Source organism: Drosophila willistoni (genome assembly GCF_018902025.1).
Source record: "Drosophila willistoni isolate 14030-0811.24 chromosome XR unlocalized genomic scaffold, UCI_dwil_1.1 Seg105, whole genome shotgun sequence".
NCBI lineage: Eukaryota > Metazoa > Arthropoda > Insecta > Diptera > Drosophilidae > Drosophila > Drosophila willistoni.
The window spans coordinates 107,532-127,916 of NW_025814054.1; the positions used below are offsets into that span (position 1 = coordinate 107,532).

Consider the following 20,385-nt stretch of genomic DNA (forward strand, 5'->3'; position numbering starts at 1 on the left):
TTTGGAAAGCAAAAGATATAGAATGGCTATGTGAGGCCATCTGTCTCATAGAATTCCTACACCTAACGAGGCCAAAGATCAAAACTAGTTTGCAGCGCATTTTCAAGCTCCTGGGCGGCAAAATTCTGCTATTAAGAAATAGAAATGGGCTTTGGTGAGCCGAAAAAATTTACCATCTATTGCCGATGATTGTAATTAGATAAAACGTTAAAACGGCGTACTTGTTTCCATGCCACATGTTGTACATGACATGAGTGCACAACAAATGCCGTACAGCTACAGACATAAAAGTCTGCAAAAAAAAAAAAAAATTCTACCGCAGTTTTTAAACTAATGTGATTAAATAGTTTAAACGTTTATAAACGCTTCAACGTTTTAGTTGGAAAGTTCCAATTTATTTGTTATTTTTAATTAGAAAATCCATCTCCGGCACAACCACTCTTCACCGGTCTTGCTGCTTATGTGACATGTGCTTCAACTTGCAAGGCTGCTGTGGCTAGTGATGACAAAAAAGGCAGTTATCGATTATGTTATCATTTCAATCGATTTATCGATGAATCGAATAAAAATGAAAACAATCGATTATTCAAACACTTATTTCGGTAAATGGTAAATATTTACTATAGCTACTCGGGCCCAAAACGCGCTTAAACTACATAAATCAAACAAAAGAGAAAAATTCCACGAGCACGACCTCAGGTGCGCCTTGGCGATTTCTTATGTAGTTTTTGTGCAATTAACAAAAGAAAAATCATGTTTTTAGCGGGATTATAGCTAAAAGTAGATTTTTCCGGCTAAAAGAAGCTGTCAGATTTTGAGATAGCGTTGCCAGATGCCAAATATCGGATACTCGAATCCGCGCTATTTTTGAAACTTGTGCTCGCACTATTCTCAACAATCGAAAATATTGTTGAGTTTACATTATTTCTTGATTTTAGAGAACATATATAGTTCAGAATACAATATTCGGCTAAAGCTATATATCAGTGTTGGGAAACGCTTTTTTTTGTGGATTATAACGTTGCCAGTTTGTTGTTTAAATTGGCGCGTTGTTCGAGTGCTCTGGCAGCTGAATATTTTACTCTGAATCATGATTTGTGGTACAAAATCTACGAGCACGATCTCAGGTGCACGCGTATTTGTATATCCGAAATGTGGCATCTGGCAACACTATCACAAAGTTTAACAGTGTCTTTCAGCCGGAAACAGGTACTTTTGGTAAATATTTACTTAAGCTACTCGAGATTTCAGTGTTGAAAAGTGAAAAAATCGCCTAAAGCTAGATTTCAGTGTTGGCAAACTCTAATTTTTTTTTTGGCGCGTTGTTTGACCGCCCTGGCATCCAAATATTTTACTCTGAATTATAAAATTGAGGAATATTTGAATATTAGCTTAAGTAAATATTTACCAAATTTTTTTTTCTTAGTTACATAAAAACTACAAAATAACTCGTCAATGCGCACCTGAGGTCGTGCTCGTGGAATTTTTCTCTTTCGTTTGATACCAAATGCAGTTTTCGCGCGTTTTGGGCCAGAGTAGCTGAAAAAAATATTTACCTAATAGTATCTGGTTTCATAATCCTTGTATTATACGCTTGCAAAAAGGGTATATTAATTTTGGTCAGAAGTGTGCAACGCAAGGCAGGTTTAAATGCCATGTCTGTCCGTCAGTCAGTCTGGATTCACGCGAACTTTTTCTAGACCGTCGCGGCTACAGAGCTGGAATTTTGATTGTGAGCTTCAATATACTTCAAGAGTTGTACCTATATATATTTTGTGTTTGACATTGTAATAAAATTTAAGATTTTTAGTTTTAAATAATCATTATAATTTCTGAAAAGCTTTATTAAGGTCGAACGCCTATATAACATATTTAGCTTTCAGTTGAACGACTAGTCAAAGTTCAGTTTTTAATACGATGCTAGTTCAATAAACTTATTTACTGTTTCATCATATAAATAACTTTCAAAGAATAGATTTAACCCCACTCTCTGGTCCTACATATTATTGAAGAAAATAAGTTGAAATTTTTCGACTTAAATAACATTTTTGCATTCCATTTCTCTTTAGGCCTTTATTTCAGAGACCCATCTAAATTCGTTCATTAAAGGCGTTAAAGGAATAGAAACGAGAAAGGGTTACGAGTGATAACTCTGATGACGGGCTGATGATGGCAACATATGTTCCTGTCAGACTTCAGTCTCCTGTTGCTGCTTGTTGGTCGGTTGTCAAGCATTTAGGCAAATTTTCGTTCTCCTTTCCCTTATTCGCATTCTGGTTACCATCTTTTCATTCATAAAACAAAACACACCGACAGAAAAAAAACAAAAAAAAAAACAGAGAAAACAATTTACATAATTTTGAACGATTTTCCGTAGCTGATGATTGGCAAGGACTAACTGACTGATGTTCGACGTTTTGTTGAAATCTCTCTTTGCGTGTGTGTGTGTGTGTGTGTGTTGTGTGACTATCATGAAAGTGGGCGTATCCTCAATAGCCACCGCCGTCGTTGCTTGTCGCCTGCCACGTGACCGCACGCGTTGCGTGGAATTTAACACGGAAGAAGGCACCGACTTCAAGAGACTTGGGTGCGATGCAAATGCGTCAGCAGAAAGGGGCCGACTACGGGTATGTTTTGGGTGGGGTGGTGGAGATCGTGCAGGTTGAGGGGTGAAATATTTTTTAAACTTTTTCCATTGCTGAATGAAGGAGGACGACGACAACAACAACGAACGGAGAAGCGTGCAGCCAATAAGTCCTTCATCACTTCCGCTTCAGTTCAGTTCCGTGATTTTGCACAAATAATGTTTTGATTGCATGGCAGCGTGACGTGTAATTATTATCGCCGCAAAACAACAAAAGGATCAAGCTTTCTCTATGGGCACACATACACACATACATATACATATATGTATTCATGTACATCCAGGGCTACAGATTTGTATGAGTGCCTTTGTCTGTATGTGCGGTTGGGCAGCGAAAGCAATTAAAGATCCTGGTAACATTTTTCTCGCTTTAAGACGCAAGACGCCTCTCTTTCTTAAGGACATCGTTCACAAATTAAAAATGGCTCTGACATAAAATTATGCAAATGCGAATCCTTTTACACAGCAACAACAACAAAAATTTCATTAAAAACAGGAGCGATTCCTTGATAAGAATTAAAAACTTTCCAGCTGAAGGACAATTGAGAAAAGACAAAATACAAAAAAAATGGTAAAAATATGAGACAAGGAATTAAAACAAGCAATAATAAAATATTCGGACAGCAGCTCTACTACCCCTCCCCACCCCCCCTCCCACACACACACACCGGACAAAAAAAAAAAAAAAAATGAAGGAGAAGGCGTTGAAATATTTAAATAATTTTCAAGCTGCTTTTATGACAGAATATTTTGCTTTAATTTTTGTTTCCTTTTTTGATTTTCTTTTTTTTTCGGCTGTTTTGCATAATTATATTCATTGAAAACTTATTTCGCTCAAGTTTTGTCGACAGAGTATAAGGAACAAAATATGATGAAAGCAAAAAAGAAAGAAAATGTTTGTTGAAGAGCTTGGAATTGAGTTACATTGAGGTATAGAAAAGAGAACAGTTTTAGCTTTATTTTTGTTTCTTCATCTTTTTTTTTGACATTTAATTGCTAGAAACCCGACAAGACGACCAACGTGATGATGATGATGATGATGATGATGAGGACGATGATGGCCCAAATGTCCAGCCAAGTGGTTGGAAGCCAAACTTGTTACCACTCGTTCTTTGGACCTCAAAGATGTTCCTCCAAAGACCAAAAGCAAAGACCAGAAAGCGACGGAAAAAAGTATAAAGCAGCACAAAAAGAAGGAGCAGCAAGAAAAAAAAAATAAAAAAAAAATGTAACATGATTTAATGACATGAATTATTTATGAGTTTCCTGTCAATCAAAAACCACGTCAAAGCATTTTGATGGCAATGTCAACGCGCCAGTGAGCAAAACACACGGCCCAAGATGAGCGTAAAAATACATACATATATATGTATATACATACATATGTACATACATTTATGTACAATATATGAACATGTATAAGTACGTATGTATGTGTATGAAATCCGAAATAAAAGTAAAAGAAGCTAAAGAAATTAAATAAAAATAGGACACATAATAAAATAAATAAAGCAATAAGCTAAATTAAAAAACCACTTTATTTTCCAGGTCATCCAATTTCTAGCCAATTTATAATTATTTTATAACAATTTTGGTGTGAAGTTTACATATGCGGATAAATAACTTAAATAGATCACTGGGATTACGTTCATAAAATCAAACGAATCCATGCTTAACAAGGGCCTCATAGAAAATGGTGGATTATGTATGGATCCAGATGTGGTTTCTGGGGTCACTAAATGTAATTTTAATTGTTAAAATTATACAAATTCTCTACATGAATCACCTGTGCTGCTACTCGTATCAAAAGATTGCAGTTGTGCGAAAATAAATTACTAAAACTGATGTTAAACTTACCATGTTACTCTAGAACAGCTATGTAGCATTTATGAATCGAAAGGAATTAAAACCATTATGCATTCAATAATTTTACGACAACCTTTATGTATGTGAGCATCATATTTCTTAGATAACTACCTGGATTTTTAAGACCATTTTCTTGTTAGTTCTAGTACTAAGCCGCTACATTTAAGTTAGCTCTTTATAGTACCTAGATCTTAGTTTAAAGTTAGGTTAGGAAGCACAAAGGTTTCCTTTTATTTTTCCTTTTATGAAAACATGTCACCTTCACAAGCTCAAAAGGGTCTTCTTTCCCCGCTAATTATTCCAAGCCAGTAGATACTAATCACTAGACTACAAACCAGTACAGTATCACAGATAAAAAGCATTAGCCTAAACACTGTCCCTCTGCTTAAAAGTAATAGCTTCAACGAAACATGTAAATATACCTATTATTGGAAATCAGTCACACATTGAATTTAATTAAAAAATCTGCTTCTATTGTTGTTACTGCAAAAAGGCATACTTATTTTTGACTTAACACCTATATAGAAAGGACAAATTTGAGTCCACGGAATTAAAACAACTAGAAGCTATAGAACTTGAATTATCACTTTCATCATCATAGACCTGTTCCAACTTCTATGACAATATGTATATATAGGTCTTCTAATACTTCAATAAGATAATCTTTGTAACTTGCCATAAATGTAAACACTAATAATTCTTTTGCCTTTACAGATGAAATACCTTTCATGTCCATTTAATCCATTTAAATACTGATTTTTGGTATTTATTTATTGCTTATGTTTGAGATGCTCTTGTAATGCAGTACACCAAATCAAACCATGCCTATTTTAAATAACAATAACTCGTCAAACTTTATTTTCATTTGGCCCATTCACTTGAGATATATTTGATAAGCGATATATAGTAAGTAAAATATTGTTTCTTTGATCAGTTTGGTAAAATTATTTTTTATACATAGTTTCAATAGGTATAAAAAGGCTGAGCAGCCTTCAAACAAAGACATCAGCTTATCTAAGTATGAGGCATTGATTCAAAATGTATTTTGCATTGATTGGAAAAACAGAAACAATAAAAGAATATGATTCAGTAGGCAGATAGACTAATAGTTAAAACATATTATTAAGTGACAGTTGTTAGCCTAACCCAGATCTCTCTAATATTTGCTTATAGCACTCATTTTATTCCTTCAGTTTCCGAAATGCTTTTAGCAATAATTTCAAATTTAAATCAAAAGACTTGTTCAGTAGCTCGGCTAACGGTTAAATTATTGAACTAAAAATATAAGTTGGCATGCGTATATCGATATCAGCTAATTTGGACTATATTTAGACTTATTCTGTGGTAAATTGTTTCCTCCACATTCTGACATAAATGTTACCTTCCTCTCCTCCTTCCTTGTGTGGCTTCTTGGGCCTCGCCGCCCTCCGTGCTCCGGTCTCATGCCATCATAAAATCAATTGAAAATATTTCCAAATATTGGCTCTTCTTTTGTTGTCAGAACTTGCACAAATGATATGCTAATTTCTAAGCTTTTTAATCAAGCCATCCAAAGGAAGCAAAAAAAAAAATATATATAAAATAAAGAAAAGCGCATTTGCATTTTGTTTACTTTATTCTCTGTCCTGGTCCTGGTCCTTGTCCGGGTCCTGTTCCTGGTCTTGGTCTTGGTTTTGGTGGGTTTTCTGGTCCCTCGTTGATCTGCCCACAGTATGCTCGTTGTTGTTGTTGTTGTTTTCATTCTATTGTTGCCCTCCTGAATGAAATCAATCATGTAATTTATGTTAGGATAATATGCCCTACTCCCCATATACATTCTCATTCCCATTCCCAGATAGAAAGAAGAAAAGTAAACCCCCAAATGGACTGTCAAGAAATAAATATTTAACAATAATTGATTTAAAAGTCGCATGCAAATTTCACCAAACGAAGGACAAGGAGGCAAGGATGCTGCTTTTTTAAGCCGCTTGGCACGTGGGTAAAGCAACGGCTGTTTAGAGTGGGGTCGCAAGTCACAAGGCACTTGGCCCGGGGTGGGAGGATTTCTTTCCAATTTCTTTCCTTACGGCTGCCGCTTAAGCAAACAGAGTCAAGTCCGGTCTGCGTGAAATTATATGAAATATCCTTTAAAAAGCTTTTGATTTCGCTTCTTGAGAGTTTCCCAGTTCCTCGCGCTCTCTCTCTCTCTCTCTCTCTCTCTCTCTCTATCTCTCTTACACTCACACTCACACTCTGTTCTTTTGGGGCCTTCATGGTTAGTATATGCAAATGCGTTTCGTGTGTTTTTTTTTATCTGCTTAACGCAAAAGTTGTTTTCTTATTTTACAAGGCCTTATTCGCTTCTTCTCCTGCTTCAAGAAGCTCCGGCTAAATCGCATTTGCATGCCTTTGTCTGGAGTTGACCTCGTCGCTGTTGACGTTCCTCGTGGTCCTCGTCCTGGTCGACTTCCTCCTCATCCTAGTTGTCGTCGTTGTTGTCAGGTGTTGCCTACAGGATACTAATGTTAACGCTCTTAATGGTATAGACAAGCTGCCTGCATAATGGATGTCCCGTTCCCGGTTTCGTCTTCATCTGTCAGCTGCATTCAGTCACCTGCTGGATCTTATTTTTCCTTTTTCTTTTATCTCCCTCCCTCTCTCTCTTTCTTGTTATCTCTATGTCTCCATCCTACTCTCTTTGTACCTATCTCTTTTACTCTTTCTCTGACAAATGTTAATGACATCTCCTGGGCCAATGCATCAGACCATTTTGAGCAAAGACTTAGAAAAAGTAGCTCAACATACATAGCAAAAGGCAGCATCACATCAATATAGATAGACTCATCAAATGAACGACTTTCTAAGATACCGATTACTTCAAATATTAACAATCTAAATACAAATTTCCAATTTTCATTAATATAGTTCCTCTTTCATTAAATTGCAATGAAAGTCCTTGATAATTACACCTTTCAATATGTATGTAATAGGCAGAAGATAGTTTTCCTGAACCCACAATTTATATAGATTCCTTGATCAGCGTCAAAAGTCGAGTTGATCTTGCCAGGCTTATCCGTTCGAAATCGAACTTTTTGAATATAGACAAATATCTTTTAACTATGAATTTAATTTACTTGGTTTTCATTCACCTACAATCTTTTCCAATACTTACCTTTTTGTATAAGCCCTTAATGTGTTGAAATATTCTTTTTCTTTGTACGGATAGTAATGTGAAATCACATTCTAGATAAATTTAGACTCATACGAACGATCAACAACGAATGTGAATGGATTAATTGCGTTTTCTAACTCTAGCATACCCTTTTTATACCCTTTATACTACAAAACATACAGGTAAAAATGTTTAAGGAAAGCAAAAAGAAACGAAGAGAAAAAATAACAAAAAATTAGCATTACTTCCGACTGATACTGATCACAATCTGTGCATACTAATTGCTCTTTCATTCATTGGGTCCCCAATCATTGAAGAAGGCCTCACCAAACTTGGCATTGGCTGCTGAATGATTCTCTGATTCTGTTTGCGGGCTTTAGGCTTCGGGCTGCTGTGATTTTATTCTCCACCAACCTGTCTAGACATTTTCGTATATGGCAACGCAGGCGACGCAGATTCACAGGAAAACGAGAACGGGAACCCTTTCAAAGAGTTGAAAAGTTAACTTTCTTACGAAACACCAATCATTCGCAACCAGATTTCCCTCTGCCACAGTCTCTACTCTGTGTGTCTTCTTCGTTGTCTGGATGTCGGTTGTCGTCAGTCCATAAACTGCTGGTTGCTTTGCCATTTAAGGATTTGCCTGAAAGCCTGTCATAACTCTCTGGGTCCATGTAGCCAGCACCAACTGAGCGCCAGGCACGCAATTCTCTCCGTATTCAGAGTGTGAGTGTGTATATATGCGATCCTCTTCAAGCCGATCCTATCTACCAAAAAAGGCTTAGACGCCGCAGCTTCATGACGCGCGTTGGGAATAGCCAAAAGCCTGAACCATTGGACCGAACTAAGTTGGACCAAACCAATCCATGGTCATACTTTCGCTTCGGCTCTGATGTAGCCAAGCAGCAACAGCAACAGCAGCAGCAGCAGCTGGCATCGTGGCCAGGTCTATGTCCACTTTCAGGCCTTTTGCAAAAGTGTCAAGCGTCAATTGCCGTTGAAGTTTATTGCTTTGGCAGCAATTAAAGCATTTTTTCTGCTATTGTAGGCTTGGTCGAAAAATCAAAGCAACTTTGATTTGATTTTTAAATTGGTTGTCAATCGAGATTGAAAGAATTGAATTATCAATTCTGAATGGTGACTAGTTTCACAAAAGGATAATAAAAAAAAAAACCAACGAATTAATCAGAATACAAAATTTGATTGCTTTTGAGTCCGTAAAATATGGATCCATATATAAATATAAATTCTATAAAATAATTAGCTTTCGCTTTGAACATTTAATTAACGTGTAAGTGGAAAACATATTCCATGAAATTACAACTAATAAAATCAAAAAATTGATCGATATTATCAATTGATCTACCATATCTTAACTGATTTTGTTTGCAAATTATGGTTCACGTGAAGAAAGCTTTGTTGACCCCATAAATTATATGTATTTAGCTTTGATTAGCTGCAACATCCATTAAATTTAGTATAAAGTATGCTCTCTAATCGAGTTTATTTAAAATAAAAGTTTAAAATTTTTCTACCGTCCCTTGCCTACTAAGCACTCGCTTAGTAATAACTTTTTTAATTGAATTTGGGACACTTATTTGTAGTTAATAAATACCGTTAAATAAGTTGACTTAATAGTTAACTTATGCATAGCTAGATCGTCCCGACTGGATCCTTCTGTTTCTGACTTTAATTCACCGTTTCACCCTCCGGTACTTAAACCCTGCACCATACCATGAAATGGTAAATTAAACATTACATTAGTAACTCTTGGAGGTAAATCATTATTCCATATGAAGGATCCAATTTACAAGATCTTACTATTAGCCTCAATTTTAATTTTATTAAAGTTAAAACGGGTAAGACTGAATCTATTACCCCTTAACATTGCGGGCCTAATTCCTTGCTCAGGAAGTACTATCGAGTACATATTATACTCTATATAAGTAGATATTTAGTAAAAAAATTGTAGTTAGTTTCGACTACACTATGGCAAAATATTTCAATTTTGAAACATTGGTAAGATTAAAAGGCAGTATGTAATGTATATCTCGGATTCAGCATGATTGTTCCCCTATATCTACCATAGGAACGATCGATCGAAAAATAATTTGGATTAGAAAAACTTTTTTGCTGTTTATGCGATTATCACTAAGGCTTTGTTAAAATTTTTCACAAATAACAATCTATGATTTCAGCTTGTGTTTCTTGGCCGTTCTTTTTTAAAAATGTTGACTTTAGATATTGCTTTGACCCCAGAAGAGAACTGTTCTAGAAGGTTCACTTAACAAGCTTTCAACTTGGTCTTTCTTATCCATGATGTTTACCGATTCTAAGTTATATTCCAGATCTTTAGATTTATAAAATACACATTAAGAACACATCAAACAATTGAACAAATAATACAATGTATTCAGAATTTAGAATTCACAATTCACTTAGCAATTTTTGGCATATTTTAATTCTTTTGAAAACTCTTTCTTCACAACTCACAAAAGCTGCAACTTTTGATGTGATTTTTTCTGCTGGCAAATCAAGTTTTAAGCAGCTGATTTTTAAAATTATATGAATAAATTTAATACTTAAAAAAAAACTATTCAATAATAGATTTAAAATAATATTGATTTACGCCAAAATGTTTTGAGATTTTTTAAAAACTAAAAGAACATCGCTTGGTAGTTGGAAAAATCAAATCTTGAAAATAGAAACACCACCTAATGCCCTTAATGTATTACTCCTACACCTTGGCATATGTATATACATACAAAGGTACAAACTTTTCGGTACAATATCTTAATACAATAACGTATTTAGTAAGGAACTGTCAAATATGATGGGTTCACGTTTTCAATGTGAACAAGACCGTTCTAAAAATATTCAAAAATTTATCGAGTTTAATTAGTTCTGATATGTGTTTTATGATGTCAAAACACATGTAAGTTTTAAATTGAAGCAGAGTTCTTTGTGAAAATAGATTTAAGTCTAATTGTAAGCCAGATCATCGGTTGCATCCCGCGGTCTTGATATAGTCGATAAATTGCTGGGCCCACACTTTTTTGGAGGGCTGAAACACTTCGAAGTAAGTGACCAATCGGGATTTCTCAACAATATTAACAAAAAGTGGAGATTGTCCGATCTTATTGATAGAAGATCATGAGTTGCAATTAATATTAAAGCGTGGGTTCAAATTTGCAAAAAAATCTTGGTGAGTTAGTAAGAACGTTGAATTTTAAAATCAATAAAACGAACGGTTCGTGATATTAGGAGCAGATCGAAATGATTGAAATGAAAATAAAACCAACTGAGAAAAATGGACGGCGGCTCCAATACTGATATTCTGCCCGAAAATAGGCCTTATGTTTTGGTTGTTTCTGCTGGAAGATTTCTTTGGCACCTTTCGAACGTTGGATCCCTAGATTTTATTGAAGTCGCTCCAGTGACGGAGTACAATGGACGGCTCTTCGTCGCAGCACCCAATGAGGAAACAATGAATTGGGTGGCATAAAACATTTGTTGCCACTATGGAAACTAAATATACCTAGTGTAAAATGTGACATGTTGACAACAGACGGCAATATTTCAGACGCCGTTCTAATAGTGGAAATTGCAGGAGTTCAGGACAGTGAAAAAACGGTCGACCGTTTATATCAGTATAAAATGGTAATAACTATATGGGTCGGCTTGTTGTACCCGAAAAGGGCAAAGAGACTGCATCGCCGGTTAGGAGCGGTTCTTCAGGTGTTGGACAGAATTCAGATTCCAGCAACGAATCCTGTGAGGAGAGTGTACAAAGCACCTCGTCTTGAAGAAGTATGGTGGAAGCATGTGGTATGGAAGTCTGCGGAATTAAATCCAGGTTGCGGCCGTGAATTAGGAATACGAAATTGAAATAGAACCGAATGGGGAAAATGGACAGCGGCCCGTAAACCTTTGAAAATAATACAACAGTCGACCGGCTATATCAGTATACAATGGTAATAACTATATGCGTCGACTTGTTGTACCCGCAAAGGGCAATGAGATTGCATCGCCGGTTAGGAGCGGCTCTTCAGGACAGAATTCAGATCTAAGCTCAGAACGGGAAGATGAATCATTATTCATTTCTTTTTTTTTTCTTTATTTTGTTTGGAAAGCAAAAGATATAAAATGGCTGTGTGAGGCCATCGGTCTTATAGAATTCCTACATTTAACCGAGGCCAAAGATCGAGACTAGTTTGCAGCGCATTTTCAAGCTCTTGGGCGGCAAAATTCTGCTATTAAGAAATAGAAATGGGCTGTGGTGAGACGAAAAAATGTACCATATATTGCCGATGATTGTAATTACATAAAACGTTTGAGATAAAACGTTGGAACGGCGTACTTGTTCCCATGCCACATGTTGTACATGTATGTACATATGTATGTATGTATGTACATGACATGACAGACATAGAAAAAAATGATGATTAAAATCTGTAATTTAGAGCCAGTAAGGTATCAAATTTAAATAAAAATAGCTTAAGCGTATAAACGCTTTAATCGGAAAGTTCCAACTTATTGGTACTTTTTAATTCAAAAATCCATCTCCGGCACAACCACTCTTCACCGGTCTTGCTGCTTATGTGACATGTGCTTCAACTTGCAAGGTTGCTGTGGCTAGTGATGACAAAAAAGACAGTTATCGATTATGCAATCATTTTAATCGATTAATCGATGAATCGCATAAAAATGAAAACAATCGATTATTCAAGCACTTATTTCAAATGTGGTCAACTTTTTAATATCTTCAAACTTATCTGTAAACGATATTTGGAATTTACAACAAATCTATCAATTTTTATTAACGCACAACATTTATTTGGACATCCGCAGGTTTTTCCCTTTTTATAACTTGCGATTTAACAACAAATATTATTTCATTATGAATATTAAGCTGGTAATACCAATTTAAAACATACAAAATTTAGTTTACATATCAAAAAACTGAAAGAAATATTAAAGACAATTTTCGGTCATTCGTGTCGACCGTCCAAAAGAATCCACGAGTTTTGTCGACATAGAATGGTGGAGTTTCACGTCGAAAGCCGCTCATGTCAGCTGTCAGCTAAAAAAAGATTTGAAAAAAAAATTTCATGGAATATAATGGGTGCTCCCAATTCAGAACACAGGAATAAAGCATGGCGAGGGAAACATAATGGTTTGAGGAAGAATTGACCAGCCCGGCACAAACTCTGCTACAAATATATTTTAAGTCACACGCAAAGAGATTCCATCGCCGGTTAGGAGCGGCCCTTCAGGATTTAGACAGAATTCAGATCTAAGCTCAGAACGGGAAGATGAATCATTATTCATTTCTTTTTTTTTTTTTCCTTTTCTTTTTTTTTTCTTTATTTTGTTTGGAAAGCAAAAGATATAAAATGGCTATGTGAGGCCACCTGTCTCATAGAATTCCTACACCTAACCGAGGCCAAAGATCGAGACTAGTTTGCAGCGCATTTTCAAGCTCTTGGGCGGCAAAATTCTGCTATTAAGAAATAGAAATGGGCTGTGGTGAGCCGAAAAAATTTACCATCTATGGCCCATGATTGTAATTAGATAAAACGTTTGAGATAAAACGTTAAAACGGCGTACTTGTTCCCATGCCACATGTTGTACATGTATGTACATATGTACATGACATGACAGACATAAAAAAAAAGTGATTAAAATCTGTAATTTAGAGCCACTAAGGCATCAAATTTAAATCAAAATAGTTTAAGCGTATAAACGCTTTAATCGGAAAGTTCCAACTTATTGGTACTTTTTAATTCAAAAATCCATCTCCGGCACAACCACTCTTCACCGGTCTTGCTGCTTATGTGACATGTGCTTCAACTTGCAAGGTTGCTGTGGCTAGTGATGACAAAAAAGACAGTTATCGATTATGCAATCATTTTAATCGATTAATCGATGAATCGCATAAAAATGAAAACAATCGATTATTCAAGCACTTATTTCGGTAAATATTTACTTAAGCTACTCGAGATTTCAGTGTTGAAAAGTGAAAAAATCGGCTAAAGCTAGATTTCAGTGCTGGCAAATGCTATTTTTTATTTGGCGCGTTGTTTGACCGCCCTGGCAGTCAATATTTTACTCTAAATTATAAAATTAAGGAATATTCCGCTGCTCTGGCAGCTGAATATTGTATTCTGAACTATATTTGTTCTCTAAAATCAAGAAATAATGTAAACTCAAATATTATCAATATTTTCGATCGTTGAGAATAGTGCGAACAAAAGTTTCAAAAAGCGCGCGTATTCGAGTATCCGACATTTGGCATCTGGCAACACTATATCAAAATTTGACAACTTCTTTTAGCCGGAAATAGCTATTTTTAGCTATAGTCCCGCTAAAAACATAGTTTTTCTTTTGTGATTTACACAAAAACTACATAATAAATCGCCAAGGCGCACCTGAGGTTGTGCTCTTGGAATTTTCTCTTTCGTTTGATAGCAAATTTATGTAGTTTAAGGGCCGTTTTGGGCCCGAGTAACGTAAGTAAATATTTACCCTTATTTCATATGTGGTCCACTTTTTAAAACTTTTAAACTTATCTGGGAAGTAAATTAAACGATAGGTTTCCCCCTTTTTTTAAATAACTTGACAATTTTAAGTTTAACAACAAATTTGTATTTCATTATGTTCATGCTGGTAATTTCAATTTAAAACATACAAACTTTAATATGCATATAAAGAAACTGAAAGAAACAAGAAAGTCACTTTTCGGGTATCTTTTTTTTTTTGGAAAATGCAACGGTAATCGGAGTTTCTTTTCGCATATTTTTTTTTGGTTATATAGTCTGAAAGATGTCTAAATCAGCTGTTGGTGCTGATGAAAAATTTATATATATACATACATACATACATACATATATGTACATATACTTTGTGGGATCGAAATCTTCTTCTCTGTGTTGCAAAGAACTGACCAAATAACACTGCAAAAATAAAAAATATTTGCTTAACTCATTTATTCTTGGGCTATTAACACATTTAGACTGTAAAAATTAAATATCTGTGTGAAACTTGACATTGTTGACTAGAATAAATATTAATAAAATATTGTTTTTTAATGAGAGATTAAATAGAGCGTAAAGATTACCAAAGTCCTTATTGGTATTAAATATTTCAAAATTTCGCCGTTCGAAAATCAGTTGTAAATTTAGGACGATCTTGCTTCTCAAAAGCTGTTTACGTAAAAATATAAGAAATGCAACCAAATTACACGACATATTTCATTAACCGATTTTTGTTAGTTTTCATCGATCAACTTCAATTAATTTTTTTTGTTCAATAATTACAATTATCTTAAATCTAATATTTACAAAGCAATGACAAAAGGGGTTTTTATTTCTATCTCTTAGATATTTTCTTTTTATTGTATGTTTAATGCTTTATCGAAAATATCTTTTCTATGAAATTTTTTAATTCATCTCTTTAAGCTTTGCAATTTGGCTAAGTAATTCTATTTCTCCTTTATTGCCACTGTTTCCAGCCATTTGGCCAGCTCATTCTCATTCCATGTAAGTATAACTCAAAGAGAAAAATTCATCACCACAATATGCGCAACACGGGAGCAGAAAGAGAAAAAAAAAAGAAAACTAAAAGACACAAAACCAACATAAGAAAAAAAATAAATTAAATCTATGGGAGCACCGACTGCTTGATACCTTATTAAAAAAAAAACCAAAAAAGAGGCAAACAAAATAGAATATTTCGATTCGATTATCCTCGAAAATCGTATTCGGTCTTAAAGATTCTGGGCTTTAAATTCTTAGTGGGTATATATTAAATAAACATTTAATTTATTGATTATTTAACTGTTGTATTTAAAACTGGCTGTCTATATATGTATATACCCAATATACCCAGTTCTGGTACTCATAGGGTACCAACAGAAAAGTGGCAGGCAAGAAGAAAACTGTCATAAAGGTGCAACTGACAACAACATCAGCAGCAACAGCAGCAGCTTCATTGAAAGCAAAAGGAGGTAGGTGGCACGGGTGCGGTGGGGGAAGGTAGCTAGTAAATTTCAATTTATATGCAGAATGAGCAGTGAGTAAAAAGCCAGACACAGGACATTCACATAAGGAGCTGTGCAAAAAGTGCGAACGTAATATTTTTCTCAAATTTTCCAAGATTTTTCGTACGACTATTTTTATTTAATTTTGTCCCCATCTCTGTCTCTCTCTCTCCCTCCCTCTCTCTCTCTCTCTCAGTGTCTTTCTCCTCTATCTATGTATCTATATTTTTTATTTTATTTTCATTTCTTTCTTTTTTTTTTTTTGGAGCGACGCAAGTGGAAAACGCAATTTCATTAGACAAATTGCAAAAAACAGGAAAAAAAATAACGTTAAAGAGAAGAGAAGCAGCATCGGAATGAATGAAGGAGACAAGAAACCAAGTGCAGATGAGAGCAGGGGAGAGCAGTATATAAGACTAACAGGATATATATACATGTATATACACTTCAAGGATACCATGTAGAAAAGGATATATATATATATATAGTTATTGAGGCAAGACGGACGCCATATTTCGGTCGTTTGCTCGTTTGCCATTCGTTGCGACATCCTTTCGATTGTTGTTGCCCGTTTCCCGATATATGTGTTATGTGTAGGAGCTTTATCTCGCATTCTTCGCACACTTGTGCCGTGTCGGCAGGATGCTGCGCGCGCGTTGAAAATAGGCGGAGACTGTGCCAATAAAAACGCAAAAAAAAAGAATACACACAGAAGCAGCAACGAAAAAAGGAAGAAAACAAAAAGCAATGTAGGAAACACAAGGGACTCTACCAACAACAATAACCACAACGGGCAACAAAACTGCAGTGCAACGATGTCGCAACTCGGCGAAAAGTTTCGTTTCGTCGTCGTTTCCCTCGTCTCTGATTGGAAGCTTCGGTTTCTGTAGCTGTTCGGGTTGCTTGTTTGGGGCGGAGCAAAAGCTTTCGTCGCAGTGGCGTCGTCTAATGGCCAGAAACGTCACTGGAGAGGGGGTTCGCGTTTTGTGTAAAGAGGCGTATGGCGGGCAGAGCGGGGGGTTAAGGTGGTGGAGTTTGATTTATTTCAGTTTTTCAACATCTTACAAAACATTTGCTTCCCGTGCAGCATTTATCATGCCTATAAAGCCATCCGTCAGCTCCCGAGCCACTGGTAGGATATCTTCTGGTGGCAAAAGAAAACCCAACTGACCCTTATCACGTAGTTCTATGGTGTAGGGTATGGTTATGTTCTTAACGGCATACGCCCATTCCTTGCCCGATCCAGACACTTGATCTAGAACGAGAAAATTAATTCAATCAGTATCTCTGCTACTTGCTTAGAAAATCATGGACTTACATAAGGTTGTGGCACTAGAGCCATAGGTAAAAACTGTGCCGTATCGTCTGATTAGGGCATTGGCGAACCCTTCAGCCACATGCATCATTTGAGGATAATGCTCGGGAAATTCTTGATCGGTGTGTCCCCAAGGCGAGAGCACATATTGGCCATACGAATGAAGGGATATATAGATTTTGATACTACCATCCGGTATGTGATTGTCAATGTAAGCAGTCATTTGACTTATTTCTGGATCAGATTCGGCCGAAGGTCCTGCATAAATTTCCGAACATGGATCATCACTGGCCCCGGTCACTGCAAGTAAAACGAAATGAAACGTTTCTTATAGTCAGCTGGTTTCGATAATAAACAAACACGAATAAAAATAGATACAATAATATTAATAAACATAAATACCAATATGAAGAGCACTGGAAACTTTAATATAATATGGGAATTGGCAAAAAATAAAAGGAACGAAATTGCTTCTAAATCATCGCATCTAAAAATTGACATATATCAATTTTTTGTCACTTATATGGAAAAAAATCCCAACTTAATGTGGAAAACATATGTACATGCGTACAATGTTGGTATATTTTCAAATTCAAAACCGTGTTCTTCAAAAACTTCCAACTTTATTGTATCTACCCTCTCATCTACGCCAAATTTATAATTAATGTCTAGAATTAACTTAACAAAATATGTAAGGACAATTGCAAAAGGATAACAAAAAACAAATTTCAATTGCCAATTCTCGATCTAGACAAAAAATAATTAAAAGATACTTTAAATAAGGAATTTCCTGTTTTGTTCATATTCGGTTCATATAAGGTACCCCAAAAAAAGGACGATTTTCTTGCCTCAAAATGGATGTTGGCCTATGTTATGCCATCCGTGGTCTTTCCGCTTTTGCGTGTCCTTATTAACTCATTTCAATTGAGCCTAACTATGAATAGTTAATTAGCCTAAATGGTAAGAGACTGAATTACATATTCTTTTTGCTTCTAGAGTCCAAACGAAACTGATGAAACTTAAAGGTTTATCTATGTTTCGTATTTTAATTAAATTTAACCACAGTTCACTTCACTTGACGTACTCTGGTCTACCTCAATATTTCAGTTCTTGATTCAATTTAGGTACAATTGGAAATGAAAATGTCGGGGATATCACAGAAATCTCTAGAGATTGCGAGGGCAGTTTGTTTTTAATATCGCATAAATGAAATGTTGGTGTCATGGAATTCTCTGACATTTAACATTTGTGACTATTTTTGGCCTCAATACTACCAATTGGCAAGTCAGCAGAATTGATAACCGAATTCAAAAGTGCCTGAAAATGAAAATGTGCTAGGATAGCTTAGAAATTGATAATGTTTTAACTCCTCTTGCATAATTTGTTTATTAAATAACTTTAGAATTTAAATATGATGACAATCACGTACATATACATACATATGTATATCAAACAATTACTCTTAACTCTTTCCTGTGTCTTTTCTATTGACATGTTTTCATAAAACAAATTGTCACAAATTCACTTAACAAACAAGCAGAGGAAACAAATTGAATTATCAAATTGTTGTTTGTATTGCAGAGAAATGAAAGGTGCAGCCTAGCAATATAGAAAGAGACAAAGTGGGTGAGCGAATTTATAGCTTGTACAGCTTATAGAGGCGACGAAGTCTATATATTTTTGATCCGATTTGAATTAATAATATCTCATTTGATGGGGAATTTAATTCACCTTCTGTCATAGTTTCAAAAAAAAAAAACAATTTAGAATTTATTGTTACCGTAAATCTCTGCTAAACACCAAGAAAACCATACAAAATTCAAATTCAACTATACCTACAACTACAATTTTGCCACCACTGTATATACATATATTTTCTATGATACTATTATATTATACTTTAAGCGAATCTAAACAGATTTCCTGTTTCGAATGACTATGCTAGCTTAATAGAAACAGTCGAGTAAAGAAGACAAATACAACTTGGTCTCACAGTTGACAGTCAAGAGTAAATAACTTTTAAGATTCTTATCAAACTTATGGTATATATATAATTATATATATTAAAAGAGAACGAATTAAAAACTTACACATCCATAGATAATCAAAGTTACGGTTTAAATCAGTGCCAATGCATTCGCCCGTTGGGTCTGAGGGCATACGCGATTTGCGCCACAATCGTTCCTAGAAGGCGGCAAAAACACACACACAGATTAGTCAATTGATCAGCACTATTTAGTTAGTTTATCAACTAATAAATATTAGAACTAGATAAGCCCAATGACGATAAGAAAGCGGCACATGTTAATTGATGCGATTGAAATCTAATCTTAAGTGGAAAAAAAACCGCTTACCGCTTCATGGGAATATGAAAACCCGTCTACATTTAGTACAGGAATGATATACCAATCAATATTATTAGCTATATCAATAAGACCTGGTCTTCGTGGGACTAGCAACTCATCGATGAAATATGTGATGGTTGCCGATGTGATCCATTCTCTAGCATGGATATTCGATTCAATGAATACTGCCGGGTTACCCTCTTTGTATGAAATTTTAATGCCACGTATTGTGCGATTTTCATACGACTGACCGATTGTGAATGGTGTCACAATATTAGGATACCTCGCCTCAATTACATCTAACCAGTCATAGATTTCCTCTAGAGTGTGATATTGAGTCCAGTCCATAGAGCTTGATCTTTGCTTAGGTATCTGCTGATCGATAATTTCTTGAACATTTGCAATTTTCAGCGTATATTCAAACTTGAAATTGTTAAGCAACTGTTCAAATTGCTCTTGACTGGATGGTGGAACCATAATGTCTGAGTATTCACCCAACTGACGTGCTTCACGCCAACTGCTAAGCTAGAGAGGAATAGAAATAATCATTCAGCAAACATTCTACTAATTAGCCCAATTTTGTATGCGTTACCTTTAGTTGTTTTTCTTGATTCGACAGGACTTTGTATTGATTTGCGGTATCGATTCTCACTTGATAGACTTTATAGTTCTCATAGCGAACACTTTCAAGGCCGCAGACAAGGCCGCATCCTATCAAGACAATCAAAAGTATTAACCCTTTCATTTCCCACTCAAGTACCTTTCACTTTGAATTCTCGGCATGAACTGGAACTAAAATCAACTAATTGCTTGACTGATTAGGAACCATATTGTTCGCTTATCACTAAAGCTGAAGCTAGCTGGCTCGCTGGTCGACAGGTACCCCGTTCAGTGTTTATCAGGCACAATGTAAAAAAACATGAAAAAAAAAAATACTAAAAAACCGAAAGCAACTATTCACACTTCAGGCAGTCGTCGTCTCCAGTTTGTCTGGGTTCTGGGTACCCTCTGGTCCCCACCTTT

The 20,385-nt window shown here is 35.5% G+C and overlaps 1 protein-coding gene across 1 annotated transcript; it reads right to left on the minus strand.

Annotated features, from left to right (window-relative positions):
- Positions 1-16,722: 16,722 nt before the first annotated feature.
- Positions 16,723-20,135, minus strand: LOC6645088 (zinc carboxypeptidase). Its single transcript, XM_002067678.4, has 5 exons — positions 19,955-20,135; positions 19,372-19,887; positions 19,108-19,201; positions 17,021-17,317; positions 16,723-16,957 (listed from the first exon to the last, which is right to left on the minus strand). Exons 1-5 carry the CDS (start codon positions 20,105-20,107, stop codon positions 16,764-16,766), a joined length of 1,254 nt encoding a protein of 417 aa, XP_002067714.1. The 5' UTR covers positions 20,108-20,135; the 3' UTR covers positions 16,723-16,763.
- Positions 20,136-20,385: the final 250 nt, after the last annotated feature.